This window comes from Myotis yumanensis, unplaced genomic scaffold, assembly GCF_028538775.1.
Source record: "Myotis yumanensis isolate MYYU_CA2020_CCGP unplaced genomic scaffold, mMyoYum1.0.hap1 SCAF_6, whole genome shotgun sequence".
In the NCBI taxonomy this organism is placed as follows: Eukaryota; Metazoa; Chordata; class Mammalia; order Chiroptera; family Vespertilionidae; genus Myotis; species Myotis yumanensis.
In genome coordinates, this window is record NW_027223757.1 from 96875864 (window position 1) to 96888765 (window position 12902).

Genomic DNA, 12902 nt, shown 5'->3' on the forward strand with positions numbered 1-12902 from the left:
GGAGACGACACAGCACAAAGGGCTCGAGCACACACCTTGCTCAACCCAAGGGGGCAGCCCCAGAGCTAAAGCAGAGTGTCCTTCGCGCCCACGGCTGCCGCCATAATGCTGAGCGCAGCTGGATCACGAGGCTTTGGCTAGTAATCCCCAGTGAAGATTTATTCGAAGGGCCTAGGTTTACAAACTGGCCACACCGCTAGGCAAGATGCAGAGCGTTCAGAGAAAGAAAGAAAGCTGAGGGCTCTTATAGGAAACAGTACTTTCTTGGGAAGAAACAGCTCCACATGCTTAGCCTCTGGGTTGGTTCCAGATAGTAATTCTCGAGATGATGGGCGGGCAGTCTGTTTGCTGGATGCCAGGTGGTCTGGCTACATGGACATTCGTCCCTTCGTCCTTCAGGGGCTCAACAGAGGGTTATCAGGAGGTTTGATGTACATCTAGATATTGACACAGGACTGGAAAGTTCAAAAGGTTAAGTTCCAAGACTGGTTAAAGCAAGAATAAAATTGTTTCCTCTGGCCTCAACCTACTTGATTTTAGTAATTTAGCTGCTTGTCTATAGTGACATTTTATTTCTTTGTGCTATTCCTCAGAGGCAGGGAGGAAACCCAACTTCTGAGCCCAGTGAGAGCTCATATTCTCTGCGCCTCCATTTTTGACTTCATATTTGTTTGTGACTGTGTCCAGAAGAGCCTCCTGGGGGTAGGGGGTGCTTTTCTCTTTCCAAGTCACCCTCCTCACATCCCTCCCCTCATCATTTGCCAAAAAATTCAGGGAGACCAAGCTGCCGTGGACCCTTCCCCCACACCTTATTGCTAGCTTTTTCTTTTCTTCTATCGCTTCAGTCCTACCCACTGAGAGGTGGAGGGGCTAGAAAGGCTGGGGCTGAAGAAAGGAGAAAAGCCAGGGTTCACCGAGTGCCCGAGTCAAGTGCTGTGCTGGGCACCGCGGCAGCTTTTCTCTGGTGGCTGCGTCTGTGGTGGGCATTCCTCTCTCCATTTGACAGATGAGGTTCAGTGACTGGTTCCGGTGGGCCAGGTGGGCTGCAGGCCCCCAGGGGGATTTGGAGTCCAGATGCCTGAATGTCTGGAAGCCCTGGGCTGTGACTCAGGTGCCAGAGAACATGGCTCCTCCCGGTTCTCTCTCACAACAGCCAGAAATCTCACCTGAGCACCTGAGCTGCAGGACTTCCCCGCTCCGGTTGGAATTCCCAGAGTTGGAAATTCCCACGCCCGAGGCGGAGGTAATTAGGCTGGGCTGCACGTTCCTCTGGGTGGGGCTGTCTGAGCTCTGTCTCCTGTGGGGTCTCCTTAGGACGGGGTCCAGGTACCCCAAGCCCTGTGGAGAGAGGACTCCAGGGAGCAGACCGCACGACCGATGCAGAGTTAATTCCAAGAGACCGAGCTGCTTTTCTAAGCCACTTTATTTCTCGCCACTGACCAGTAGGGCGGTTACAGGCACAGCTCCCCTGGGGAGCAGAGGTTCAGCGATGTAGCGACAGTCAGTCACTAAATCAACATTATTTAGACACCTTGATCAGATAAACATTTTTAAAAACATAAGCAAAGGGAGACACAGAGACCAGGAGGCCAGGTGGGAAGAGCCTAGCGTTCAGCTCCATTTTCACAGAAAACATGTCTGAGCCAAGGCAGCCCTTGTGCTGGGTCTCCCTGGACACCTGACCTCCCGAATAAATACTTTTATTAGCAAATAAATAAATAATAAATAAATAATAAATAATCACAAGTGCAAACATAAATAGAGGAGCTGGCCCTCTGGGCGCTCTGTCTCAGGGAAGCTTCCGGGAACATTTGCAGAAAGGGAGGTAAGATCTTCTCACGGGATGTCCTGAAGTGTCTGGCCAGAACGAAAGGTTCCCCGGCCCCCACACCCAGGTGTCCCGGCTGCATTCAGGCATCCAAACCTGCGTTTTGAATGCTTGGAAGTGGCCGGTGCCCCGCTGTCCAGGCCAACCACAGTGCGTTCTAGGTTTCTAAGTGTTGTTTAAAGTTTTAAGCTCGGAGCCTAGCCCTGAGCCCCTAGTCCCCTTGCTAACCCAGAGGGGATGGAATGGTCTGAAGGAGTGGGTAGCACAGGGACTGAGGCGGATGAGAACAGACATCCTGCTCCCTCAAAGGGCAACGATCCCAAAGTAGACCTGCCCGGACTCCGCAAAATCGAGATAGTCAGGCAGGTTGATCTCGGCACTGAGCCGATCACCCTTCTCCAGCCGGAAGACTCCTCCCAGGTAGATGGGCTCGTACCAGGGCATGGCCTCAGCCCCCTCTGGGGTCTCCCGCTGGCAGGGGCTCTTGATGGCAGAGAGGAGGTTGATCTTGTTCTTGTAGGAGACGGCAAAGCGGCTGACGGTGTGAGTGAGCAGCAGGGGGGTGTGAGGGCAGCCTTGGCCCTTGAAGAGGACCTGGGAGTAGATCAGGTACAGCCCATTCAATGGCACCACCAGCTGGTTGTCTGTCAGGCTGACACCGTTGGCCAGGAGTGCGTTGGCCACCTTGTTCTGCCACAGCAGCTGCCCCATAGTTTGCTGGTTTGCTGGAGGGAGGAAAAGGGAGTCAGGGTGACCCTGTCAGTTCTACTCCCACATCCTGGCCCTCGAGTCCTGCCCACCCCCCACATCCTGTTCCTGTCCCCTATGTCTTCCCATATCCCATCTGCCCACGGGGCTCTGAGTATCCCCCCGAGGCCGTGGTGCTTCTCCTCCCTCCCCTTGAATTCAGTGAGTTCTTCTCACAGGGTCTCCAAGGACTGTCTGCCTTCAGCCTGGGCTCAGCTCCCAAACCCTAGCCCTCCCCAGCCCACCTGCTTCTACACCCCCAGACCATCTTCAGAGCTCTTACCTACAACATGGGCCACAGGCTTGTCACCTGGGGTTCGAGAAGATAACCCTGAGGAGGAAAGAGGAAAAAAAAGGTGAGACCCTTAAGTTTCCCCCAAAATAGCCTGCTACTTTGACCTCCACTCCTCATCCCTCCACCCCCAGGTGTAAATTTCCCCGCTGCTGCCATCCCAGGACTAACACCAACTCCACCCAAACCCAGAGAGGCTTAGGCGACACTCACCGAGGGTCTGCGCCAGCGGGAGGGTGCCCATCTGGAACTGCTGGGGAGGAGGAGGGTGCTGCTGGGGAGAAGGAGGAGGATTAGCATCAGAGCAGGTCCCCCGGGGAGAAAGAGCTGGCTGCTTGGCTGGTGTGTCCTCTCTGCCCACTGTGTCTAGTTTTCTCTCCATCCACACTTTCACTCACTCACCCGTCTATGCGACAATCTTTGTTGAGAGCTTTCCAGGAGGCAGACGCCCTATCTTTATCTTTCTGTATTTCTCCTTCCTCCACCTCATCTCCTTCATAGCTCCCATCTCTGCTCATCTCAGCACCTTCATTCATAGCACCTGTTTTCTCCCTAGCTCTCTACTCGTGCCCCACAGCCCTCTACACATCTCTTGATATGTGCTTGTCCGCTTGCTCATTCATTCACTCAACACATGTTTAGTGAGCACCTTCTAGGTGACAGGACCTCTTTCTCCAACCTTCTCTCTCACTGATCTCTCCACTTCTCTTTCTGCCTCCCCGTCTTTCTCCAGTGTTCCCTCCCCACCTCTCACCCTCTTTCCCCCCATTTCTCTCTTGGTGGTGGGGGGAGCCGAGGCTGGCGGGGCACTCACCTCTTCCCTCTGGGGGCCGATCACCCCCAAGTGCAGCAGGCAGAAGAGTGTGGTGGCTCCTGCCACGAGGAGGAAGGAGAAGAGGCTGAGGCACAAGCACCGCCTGGAGCCCTGCGGGCCCCCTGCCTTCTTGGGTAGCGCCTCCTCCGCCAGCTCCACGTCCCGGATCATGCTTTCAGTGCTCATGCTGTGTCCCAGCGACGCACAGGGCAGCTGCGGCTGTGGCTGCGGCTGTGAGAGGGTGTCCGCGGGAGAGAGCTGCCTGGCGCTTCTCTGGGGGTTGTGTCGCGGAGGGGTCACTTCCCGGGGTCCGGAGCTGGTCTCTCTCCCGTGTCCTCGCTCAGCAGCTTCTGTTGGCTGCCTGTGCCAGCAGCTGCCTTTATAGCCTGGGGGGTGGAGGGCGGGGAGCTCTCATTCAACCAGCGGAAAACTTCCTTGGTGGAGAAACCCATGAGCTCATCTGGAGGAAGCGGTAGTGGGCCCTGCACCTTCAGTCTCGGTTTGGTTTCTTCTCCATTGCGGGGGTGGGGATTTGGAAAGTTGGGGACACCCAGGCATCAAGGATACTGGCCGCCCTCCCCGCCTGGATTTGGAGGTGGCCTTGCTGGGCCAGTCAGTGTTGTGAATGTAGGACCTTAAAGGCAGGACCCCAGTTCCCTTCTGCCCCCAAATTCCCATGGTCTCCATTCCTTTTGGGGACCAGGGCTGTGGCCTGTCTCCCTCTGATTTGCAGGCAGGATGCCGGAGTCCGTTCATTGTCTTCACTAGCTGAGTTTAGACAGAGACCCCCAAAAGCTAGTAACCTTTGAAGTCCTAGCAAAGGTCAGAACTGCACCACCCAGTTAATCTAGGAACCACCCAGTTAATTTAGGAAATAATAGCTGAAGCATCCCCACCTTAGTTCCCTTAATTCCTTAGATACTTGTTGATTATTGTTGATCAGATATTCTGCCTACTTCTGGAAATTGTCTGGTAATCCATGTGTCATTCAAACCTCCTTACCCTAGGGCTACCCAAGACCAAATAAAAGCTTGGAGCGGCCTGAGCATCGGTGGAAGTCCTTCGGGACTTGCCCGCCTGGTCCCCCAATATTGCAAAATTATCTTGTGTCTTTTTCTCTCATTTGTTGTGCGGCTCCACTTTCAGATACCGAACCCTACTCCACGCAGAACGTGGAGGGAGTGTTACTCGACACAGGACTCACATAGGGGCAGCACTGGAGACGGGAGGGGTTTCAGAGAGCTGAGTCCTTGACAGGAAGAAAAAGGGGAAACCTGCTGGGGGGCTCGGTCTCTGGGAGAGGAGGGGATGGGGCCCCTGGAGGCCAGGGGGAGGAGCAGGGGCAAGCCTGGGCAACCCAGAGGGAGCGAGGCAGCCTGGGAATCCCAAACCCCACAGGCAGGCCTTCCGCTTTCGCTCTGACGGACTCAGTGCTGTTTCAGCCTTGGCTCCAAAGGCACCCGAGGCTCTGATTTTCGTTTGAAGCCCAGTGTGTGGCCACGTGACCCCAGAGAACGCCTGCTCCCTCGGGTCCCTGGAAAGGGCCTAGTCCCAGAGCCCCTGGGCGTGACCACCTCCCTCAAACGTCCCCGGGGTTTCCCAGCCCCTCACCTTGGAGGCTTTCAGGGGACCCCATGCTCCGCCCCATAGTCCTGAAGACCCTTCGGTGGGGTCACTTCTCTCTGGAAGCTCCCTGTAACCCCACTCCAGACCTGAACCCACACTATTCCTTCGCCCTCTTAGCTAACCCTTTGGTTCCCTGAAGGGCCTGGCTGCCCCTCCCCCACAGCAGGCCCCTGCCTCTCTGTATGCTCCCAGCTCCCCCCTCCAAGACCTCTGTCCTCCCTCCATTCCTTAAACAGCCCCGAGACATCCTTCCCTCCCAGACAGACGGACAGAGCCAGACGCATCTCGCAGAAAAAGGTTTATTAGGCCTCAGGGAGGTGCCGATGTCTCCTGGCAGGTGTTGGGCGATGGGGCTCTTCTCCTAGGGCCTGGCCGCGACCACCTGGCCCCTCCAGGGCATCCCGAGATGTCCCCCGCCCCATCGGGTGGGCACACTTATCTCTGTCTCCTCTCATGTCCCCTATTTCTCCCTTCCCTCCATCCTCCATAAATAAATAACTTATTTTTTTCTCCTTATAAATAATCCCCCTCCCCGCCTCCAGACAGCCACCTGCTCCCGACGTGCCCGCTCCAGTCCCTGTCCCCGCCCTCCCTGTCCGCGAGGCCGGGCAGCACAGAGCAGAGCTCTGGGTGGGAGCGCAGTGGGATCTGGGCGGCTGGGGAGGGGACCCTGGGTGCCCAGGGCGCCTTCTTTGAAGCTCCAGGTAACATGAGCAGGGAGATCCGAGACTGCTGGAATGGTCACAGGCAAGGTGACCTTTGAGATGGTCAGGGTGGAGGCAAGATGGGGAGAAGGCCTTGAAACCAATCTTTTTTCTTTCTGGAATTTTCTACAGCGCGAAAGCTCCAAAGAAGACAGTACTGGGCCCGAGGAGCAGGTGGTCGATGCCGTCGGTGCTGGTGGAGAGCTGGTCGCCCCGGGTGAGCAGGAACACGGCGCCCTGGTACACCGAGCGCACCCAGGGCCCCTGCGGCCCGGGGCTCACGGACTTCTGAGCGCTGAGGAGGGACACGTGGGAGCGGTACTGGGCGGAGAAGAGCTGCACCTCGTGCGCCAGGTAGATGGGGGCGCGGCTGGCCGCGGGGCAGCAGCCCTGCCCCGAGAAGACCACCTGGGAGTAGATGAAGTAGAGGCCGCTGGCGGGGACCAGCAGCGAGTTGTTGCGCAGGATGAAGCCGTGGCGGAGGAAGGCGCGGTCCGTGCTCGCTCTCCAGCGCAGCGCGTGCCGGGCGCTGGGGTCTCCTAGGAAGAGCCAGAGGTGGGGGTCAGGGCCCTGGGCCCCGAGGTCTCAATCCCTGAAGAAGCAGGTGCTGGCCCAGGTTCCGGGGTGGTTGGGAGGACAGGGAGTGGGAGCCTGTTGGGGGGGGGGTGCTGGGGGAGGTAGAGTAGACAGCTGTTTGGGCCCTGAAGGGGGTAGCAGGAGGGCCAGGGGCTGTCTGGGGGGACAGGAGGGTGTTTACCAACAAGGTGAGCGGCAGGTTTGTGGGTGCCTTGTGCGAAGTGCTTCTGGGGGTGCTGATGGGCAGTCTGCGCAGCTGAGAGGCCAACATCGGGGAGCCCCTAGGGGAGAGCAGAGTTGGGGGCTCTGGGGCCCAGGGTTCGGCTGGGCCACCCCTGCACCCCCTTCTCCTGCTGTCTCACCTGGGCAGCAGGTGGCAGGGCCAGCAGCAGCCCCAGGAGGAGGAGGGGGGCGCCACGCCCCCTCCGCAGGGAGAGATGTCCCGGTGGTGGCATGGGAGACCTGCAGGGGGGAGACGTGAGCGGGCGGGGCGGGCGCACTGCCAAGCCGGCCTCCTCCCCAGGCGACAGCGCCATGAGATACGGTGACAGGCAGAGACGCAGTCGGGGAACCGAGGTGAGCGAGCAGGAGAGACAGAGACACGGAAGGGAGGGGGGGAGCAGAGCGGGATGGAGGCAGAAACAGGCTGTGTGACAGAGAGAGACGGAGAGAGGAACAAACCAAAGCCCCACGGCCCAGGCCCAGGCCCAGGCAGGAGGCGCAGGAGGCGCTGGGGAGAGGCACCGAGGGGCGCGGGGAGATGGGGTGGCAGAGGCTCACCTGCTGTGCGCCCGGGGGGCCCTTTATAGAGGAAGCGGCAGCGGCAGGCGGTTCTAGGCCGGCTGGGCCGGGGAAGCCCCCAGGGCTCAGAGGTGCTGCCTTTCAGCCGAAGGCAGGAAGGCTGAGGCCCCAGAGAACCGCAGGCTGCGCGGACGGCTGGGTTCTGGGAAAGGGTGTGGGGTCAGGGGACTTGTGGGCCGGGAGGGCCAGGGAGTGGGGTCAGGCTTAGGAGTTCCAGAAAAGGACGGTGAATTCGGGGAGCCCAGGGCAGCAGCTGGGTGTGGGCTGGAGGCCTGGCTGCCTGGAGAGCGGTTACGGCTAACAGCCCGGCATCTCTGGCTGCAGGCTTCTCTCTGGGCCCACCGCTCCTCTTGCACCCTGTCTGTCCCAAATGCTCCAGCCCCGTTGTCCCAGTCAAGTTTCATATCAAGGAGCCTGGGACGCTTGTCTGCTGTCCTGGGAGACACGCACGGTCCCCACCCACACACGATGCTGCATCGCACACCCGGCCTTCCCTTCGGGCCCCCACAGATCGGGTCTCCAGAACCCCCCACAAACACCTCCCGGGATGGAGGGGTGTAGCAGCCGAGCCACCAGCCTTGAGGCTGCACTTGGAGAGCCAGTGCGCTGTTTCAGTGTGAGGGACCCGGCGTCTCCATGTTAGTATGTGAGGGGCTCCTCTCAGGCAGCAGCCTGGCAGGCCTCCGCCCGTTTGCAGCCACGCAGCCACCACCCTCAGCATATTCTCAGGGCCCTCCCCGTCAGTGCCCTCCGTGGACAGCAGCCACCCTGACCTCTCACCATCGATTAGTTCTTCCTGCTTGTGAACGGCAGATAAATGAAACCACACGCAGAGCGCTCACTTGTGTGTGGTTTCTTCCGGCACCGCTGCGTGCGAGAGCGGCAGGACGGCTGTGAGGAGATGTCTGTTGTGTGAATAGACTCTAATTGATTCATCCATTCTTCTGCTGAGGGCCTTTGGGCTGTTCCTGGAATTGGCCAGCATGAAAAACATCGAACATTCTTGAACATGAGCCAGTTTTCACTTAGCTTGTAAGCTGCAGATTTAAAAAAAGCGAGGTTTCTAAAGATGATTTTATTCATGTTTCATGAGACTGAACACAATCTCACTCTCACTAATGTCGTAGGCTTCCGTTCGGAGAGTTTTGGAGGGGCTGGTGCTGAGGGTGGGTGATGGAGGCGCAGCCTCCTCCCTGGGCGCCGGGCGCTGGGCCCTTTCCCCTGGCACTGAGCCCCGGGGCGGGGTCCTGAGCTCAGTGACCTCCAGGGTGTGCACAGGGTGCTTTCCGCTCCCGCCGCAGCCTGCAGCGCTGCCTTTCCTGCCGCACAGTCTTATCTATTATTTCTTTTTGTTCTCATCCCATATACTTAGTGTTTTCTCTGTTCCACTAACATTTACTGAGCATCTTGCACAAGACCTTGAGAATACAGATGCAAAAGACAGGCTCCTGACCTTCGGGACCTCAAAATCCAGAGTGGGAGGCAGGGCAGTAACTGGGACATGACAGTAGGTGTGACAGATCCATGACGGGGCGCTCACGGCAGCCCGCAGAAAAGCATGGCGCTTGGGGAGTGGGCTTCAGGCACCAGGCATCGAGGCAGAGAAGATGGCGAGAAGTTCAGACGGAGGGAACCATGTGTGCAGATGACAGGGCGTGTGCTGAGCGGTGCGACTGGGTGCCGGCGGCAGGGGAAGGAGGTGGCATGTAGCTGAGAGCTATCCTGAGGTCTGAGACCACGGAAAGGTCTGCTTTCCGCTGTGATTGTGATGAGCCACCCAAACTGCTAGGTGAGCAGGGCCCGCCCAGACTGGTACGTTAGAAAGACGAGTCTGGCAGCTACTTGGAAGTGGAGCGGGTGCGGGAGCTGGAGGGCTGGAGGGGAAACCAGAGTGTGCAGACCAGTCAGGAGGGTTCGCAATGACCCAGCAAGTGGGTGACAGGAGCCTGATTTCTACGGAGGCCGCAGCAGGAGAAAGGAGGAGAGTTTCTAGGCAAAACCTATAGGCCCTGGTGGCTGAGCAGGTGTGATGGAGGAAGAGCAGTGGTCACAGATGCGCCTTTAAGTGTTGTGGTCTGCATCTCGGGTTCTGCTCTTTTAACCTCACTGTCTTGGGTCGCCGTTGGCTCCCCCGGGCTCCTGCCCCTTTCCTTTGCTCTGTGCCCAGCTTTCTCCAGGTCCGTCCTTCTTCCTGGTGTCTCTGCCTCCCTGATGGCAGGGGCTGGTGGACAGAGACCGCCGCTCTAGAAAAGTATGAAAGGGCCTCGAAATTACCAGTGAGAAAGAGAAACCGTGAGGTCAGAGAGAAGGCCCGAGCACTGATGGACAGAAAGGGGAAGGTGAGGGTGGCGGGGAGGCGAGGGGGCAGAAAGGAGGAGGCAAGGCCGCGAGGCCGTCACGGGGGCGCTGTGTGGAAGGCACCTCTTCAGATGGGCCAATCTTGGTTTCGATCTCAGTTTCGAGGGAGGTTGTGTGAAATTTGGTTTCTTTCTTGGGGTGGCCAGCAGCTTGCCCGGGGCTTTCCCGGGGGGGGGGTGCTGGTGCCTGGAGCCTGTGCCCCCGCTCGGGGCACATCTCACTGTGGTCTCGGCAGAGGCCAGGGGACTCTCCAAGGCTTCCAACCCGGCTGACACGGCGCTCGCCTCAAACCTAAACTTGGCCTCAAAATCGAAATTGGGATTTAATACCGACTTTGACTCTAACCCAAATTTAACCTCAACCCAAATCACAGCTCAGACCCAACCCTAACATCAAATCTAAACACATCTCAATAAATGAACCCCAAACAAACTGATTCTCTAAACTAACCCAACCTTGTCTCTAGAGCTAATCTTGAAACCAGCTGCCACCATGCCCAACCCTATGGTTAAGCCCGACTCTAAGTGCAGACCAGCCTGCGCCACAAAGCTAGAGTGAGATTTAGCCTGCTTTGCCCGCGGTTCCTCCCTCACGCTCCTGTGGGCGGAGGCGCAGTGGCGGCCAGTCAGACAGGCCCGGCTCCTGGAGCGCACAGCCCAGTGAGGGGAGGCGAGGCGAGGGGCAGGAAGCGCCGAGGAGGGATCACGGCCGAGGAGGGATAGGCCAGGAGCGCTGCGAGAAGGCGGCCAGTGGCCTGACAAGGGGCAGGGAGCTCCGCTAGACAGGTCGGGAAGGGCCTCTCTGTAGGTGCATTTAAGCTGAGGCCCAAATGCCAAGAGTGACCAGGTGAAGTTTGGAGGAAAAGCATTCCAGGCAAAGGGGCCAGCTTCTGCAAAGTCCAGGAGTGGGCGCCGGAGGGTGCGGAGGAACAGAAGGGAGCTGGTGTGGCTGGAGCAGAGAGGAAGGGGAGGGGCTGGGAGATGCAGTGGGAGGGAGAGGGGAGAGCGGGCCCAGACCACGCACAGGGGCCAGGCGAGCAGGGTAAAGCATCTGGGTTTAGTCAACCGTGGTACGCTTTGGAGGATTCAGTGTGCGTGTGCGAGATACAGAGAGAGAGAGAGAAAGGCGCAGTGAGATGTGAGGTGGAGGTGATTGGACTTATGTTTTTAAAAGATCCCTGTGGCCCCTTGGTTTAGACTGGATCACAGGAGGCAGCACTGAGAGCAGGAACACCGGTTAGGAGGCAGTTGCTGCAATCCTGGAGAGAAGATGGTGGCAGCCATGAAGATGGAGAAAAGCAGGCAAATTTGGGATATATTTCAGGGGTAGAATTGACAGGATGGATCAGATGGATGGCCAGGTGGGGGTGACGATGGGGAGACTGGGAGAGTGCAGGCTCCTGAGGTGGGGGACCCGGGAGCCTGAGGTTGGATCTGTCTGAATCGATTGGACAGACGTCCAAGTAGAGATGTCACTTGGCAGTGGCTATGATCCTGGGCCGCACAGGCCAGGTCAGAGCAGAGGCAACACCGGGCACTGTCCCGTGGAGCCGGGGTGCCACCTGTGCACCCCAGACCTTCCCTTCCTCCCAACTCAGGCGCACTCCTCCTGCCAAGGCGGACCCTTCGGCTGTCCCCCACTCCCTCTCACCGGACCCTTCAGCTGTCCCCCACTCCCTCTCACCGGACCCTTTCTCCCTCTGAGGTTTTCTCTTTTCTTGCTCCTCTTCATTTTACAAAATTTTTTTTTTCTTGAAAATAAAAAAATCCTTCCCGACTCTCTTTCTCCCTTCCATCTCTCACCTTCCTTTTCTGTGTGATGTCTCAAGAGACATCTCACCACCCTAACCAGCCACTTTTTCGGGAACTGGTAGAATTTCCCTCATCGGTAAAACCTGTGGGTTGAGCTAGAGACAGTTCTTAGTTTCTTCCGTATTCGCCATTCTCTGACTTTGTACCCACCACCTCCCTTTCCTCACCTCCTACTCATGCCTCGGCCCATGTAAGGTGACTTCTGCCCCTCTGGTAAGTGGAAACTATCTTCTCAAAATCTGTAATCACCGAGGCCCTGAGCCTAAACCATCTTTTCAGCCCTCCCAACCCGACCTCTTTGAAGCACCAGAGGTGCCTCTCTCCCGCTTGGCTCCCCTCTGACCGTCCTCATGCTCGGCCGCTCGCCCTCTCTTTGGGGATCCTGTCCACTCAGAGTTCAACCTCCACGGAGAGGAGTGACCCCCAAATCGATTCCTCCGGCCCAACGCCCTGGGGCTGCATCGCTGCTGGCTGCAAACCTCCACCTGCCGGGCCAGGGCCTCCTCCCCGCACTCCCCCGTCCACGCAGCGCACCTCCCATTACTGCGTGGTTGTTCCGTGTACACGTGTGGTGTGTGTTGCAGTAGATGGCACGTGCTGAGGGCAGTGACTTTATCTCACTTATGCCCACTGTCTAGCAGAGCACCTGGCTCCCGCCGGCAGCTGGATAAAAACGTACTGATTGTGTCTGAAATGGACTCACCTTTCCCCACGGCCACGCATCTCCTTTGTTCAGGGCATTATCACCTTTCCGATCCCCTAAGCTCAAAACCTGGAGTCATCTAAGACTCCTCTTCCCTCACTGGTACCACCCAATCCGTTGTCTTGTCTTGACATCCTCTTGAAGTTTATAAAATCTGTTCCCTCTTTTAATACCATCTGCAGTGTTGGGACCTACGGAGTTTGTACACGCGTCTTATTGCCACAAGTGAGCCTGATGAGGATGCCATTATTCCTTAGCTGTGTGGCCCAAGCACGTCACAGACGTGCATGGAGACTCACCCCGCACACTGGACGGCCGCTGGCAGGATTACTGGGGTTAGGAAAGGAACCTGGTCATACATAGTAGGTGTTCAAACATCACCTTCTTCTTCCCATGGCGTGTGCACAGCAGGTCGCAGTGCCACTGCCCCGGACGCAGCCCGAGCGCTCTGCTGGCATCTCGGCATGCCAACGCCGTGCCCGCCGCCAACACCCGCTCCCTCGCTCCTGGGCTTCCTCGCCCGCACGCTCTTTTCCTCAACATACTCTGCTTTGGACGCCCGGCCTCTGCTCAAGCCATTTCCCTGACCTCTGGTGCCCCCACTCACCGCACACAGAAACACTACCCATTGGCCAGCGCCAG

At 57.9% G+C, this 12902-nt stretch overlaps 2 protein-coding genes across 5 annotated transcripts; both read right to left on the bottom strand.

Annotated features, from left to right (window-relative positions):
* Positions 1-1405: 1405 nt before the first annotated feature.
* Positions 1406-4003, bottom strand: TNF (tumor necrosis factor). 2 transcript variants are annotated; one of them, XM_070419471.1, is made up of 4 exons: positions 3682-4003; positions 3081-3138; positions 2859-2906; positions 1406-2553 (listed from the first exon to the last, which is right to left on the bottom strand). In XM_070419471.1, exons 1-4 carry the CDS (start codon positions 3865-3867, stop codon positions 2132-2134), a joined length of 714 nt encoding a protein of 237 aa, XP_070275572.1. In that variant the 5' UTR covers positions 3868-4003; the 3' UTR covers positions 1406-2131. The 2 variants fall into 2 exon arrangements, with proteins under 2 accessions (XP_070275572.1, XP_070275570.1); XM_070419469.1 differs by having other exon boundaries at positions 3081-3141.
* A 1612-nt stretch (positions 4004-5615) lies between these two features.
* LTA (lymphotoxin alpha) lies at positions 5616-9494 on the bottom strand. 3 transcript variants are annotated; one of them, XM_070418950.1, is made up of 4 exons: positions 7368-9494; positions 6950-7049; positions 6769-6868; positions 5616-6550 (listed from the first exon to the last, which is right to left on the bottom strand). In XM_070418950.1, the coding sequence occupies exons 2-4, from the start codon at positions 7040-7042 to the stop codon at positions 6138-6140; spliced, it is 606 nt and encodes a 201-aa protein (XP_070275051.1). In that variant the 5' UTR covers positions 7043-7049; positions 7368-9494; the 3' UTR covers positions 5616-6137. The 3 variants fall into 3 exon arrangements, with proteins under 3 accessions (XP_070275051.1, XP_070275052.1, XP_070275050.1); XM_070418951.1 differs by lacking the exon at positions 7368-9494 and adding an exon at positions 7269-7346; XM_070418949.1 differs by lacking the exon at positions 7368-9494 and having other exon boundaries at positions 6950-7255.
* Between the last annotated feature and the right edge of the window lie 3408 nt (positions 9495-12902).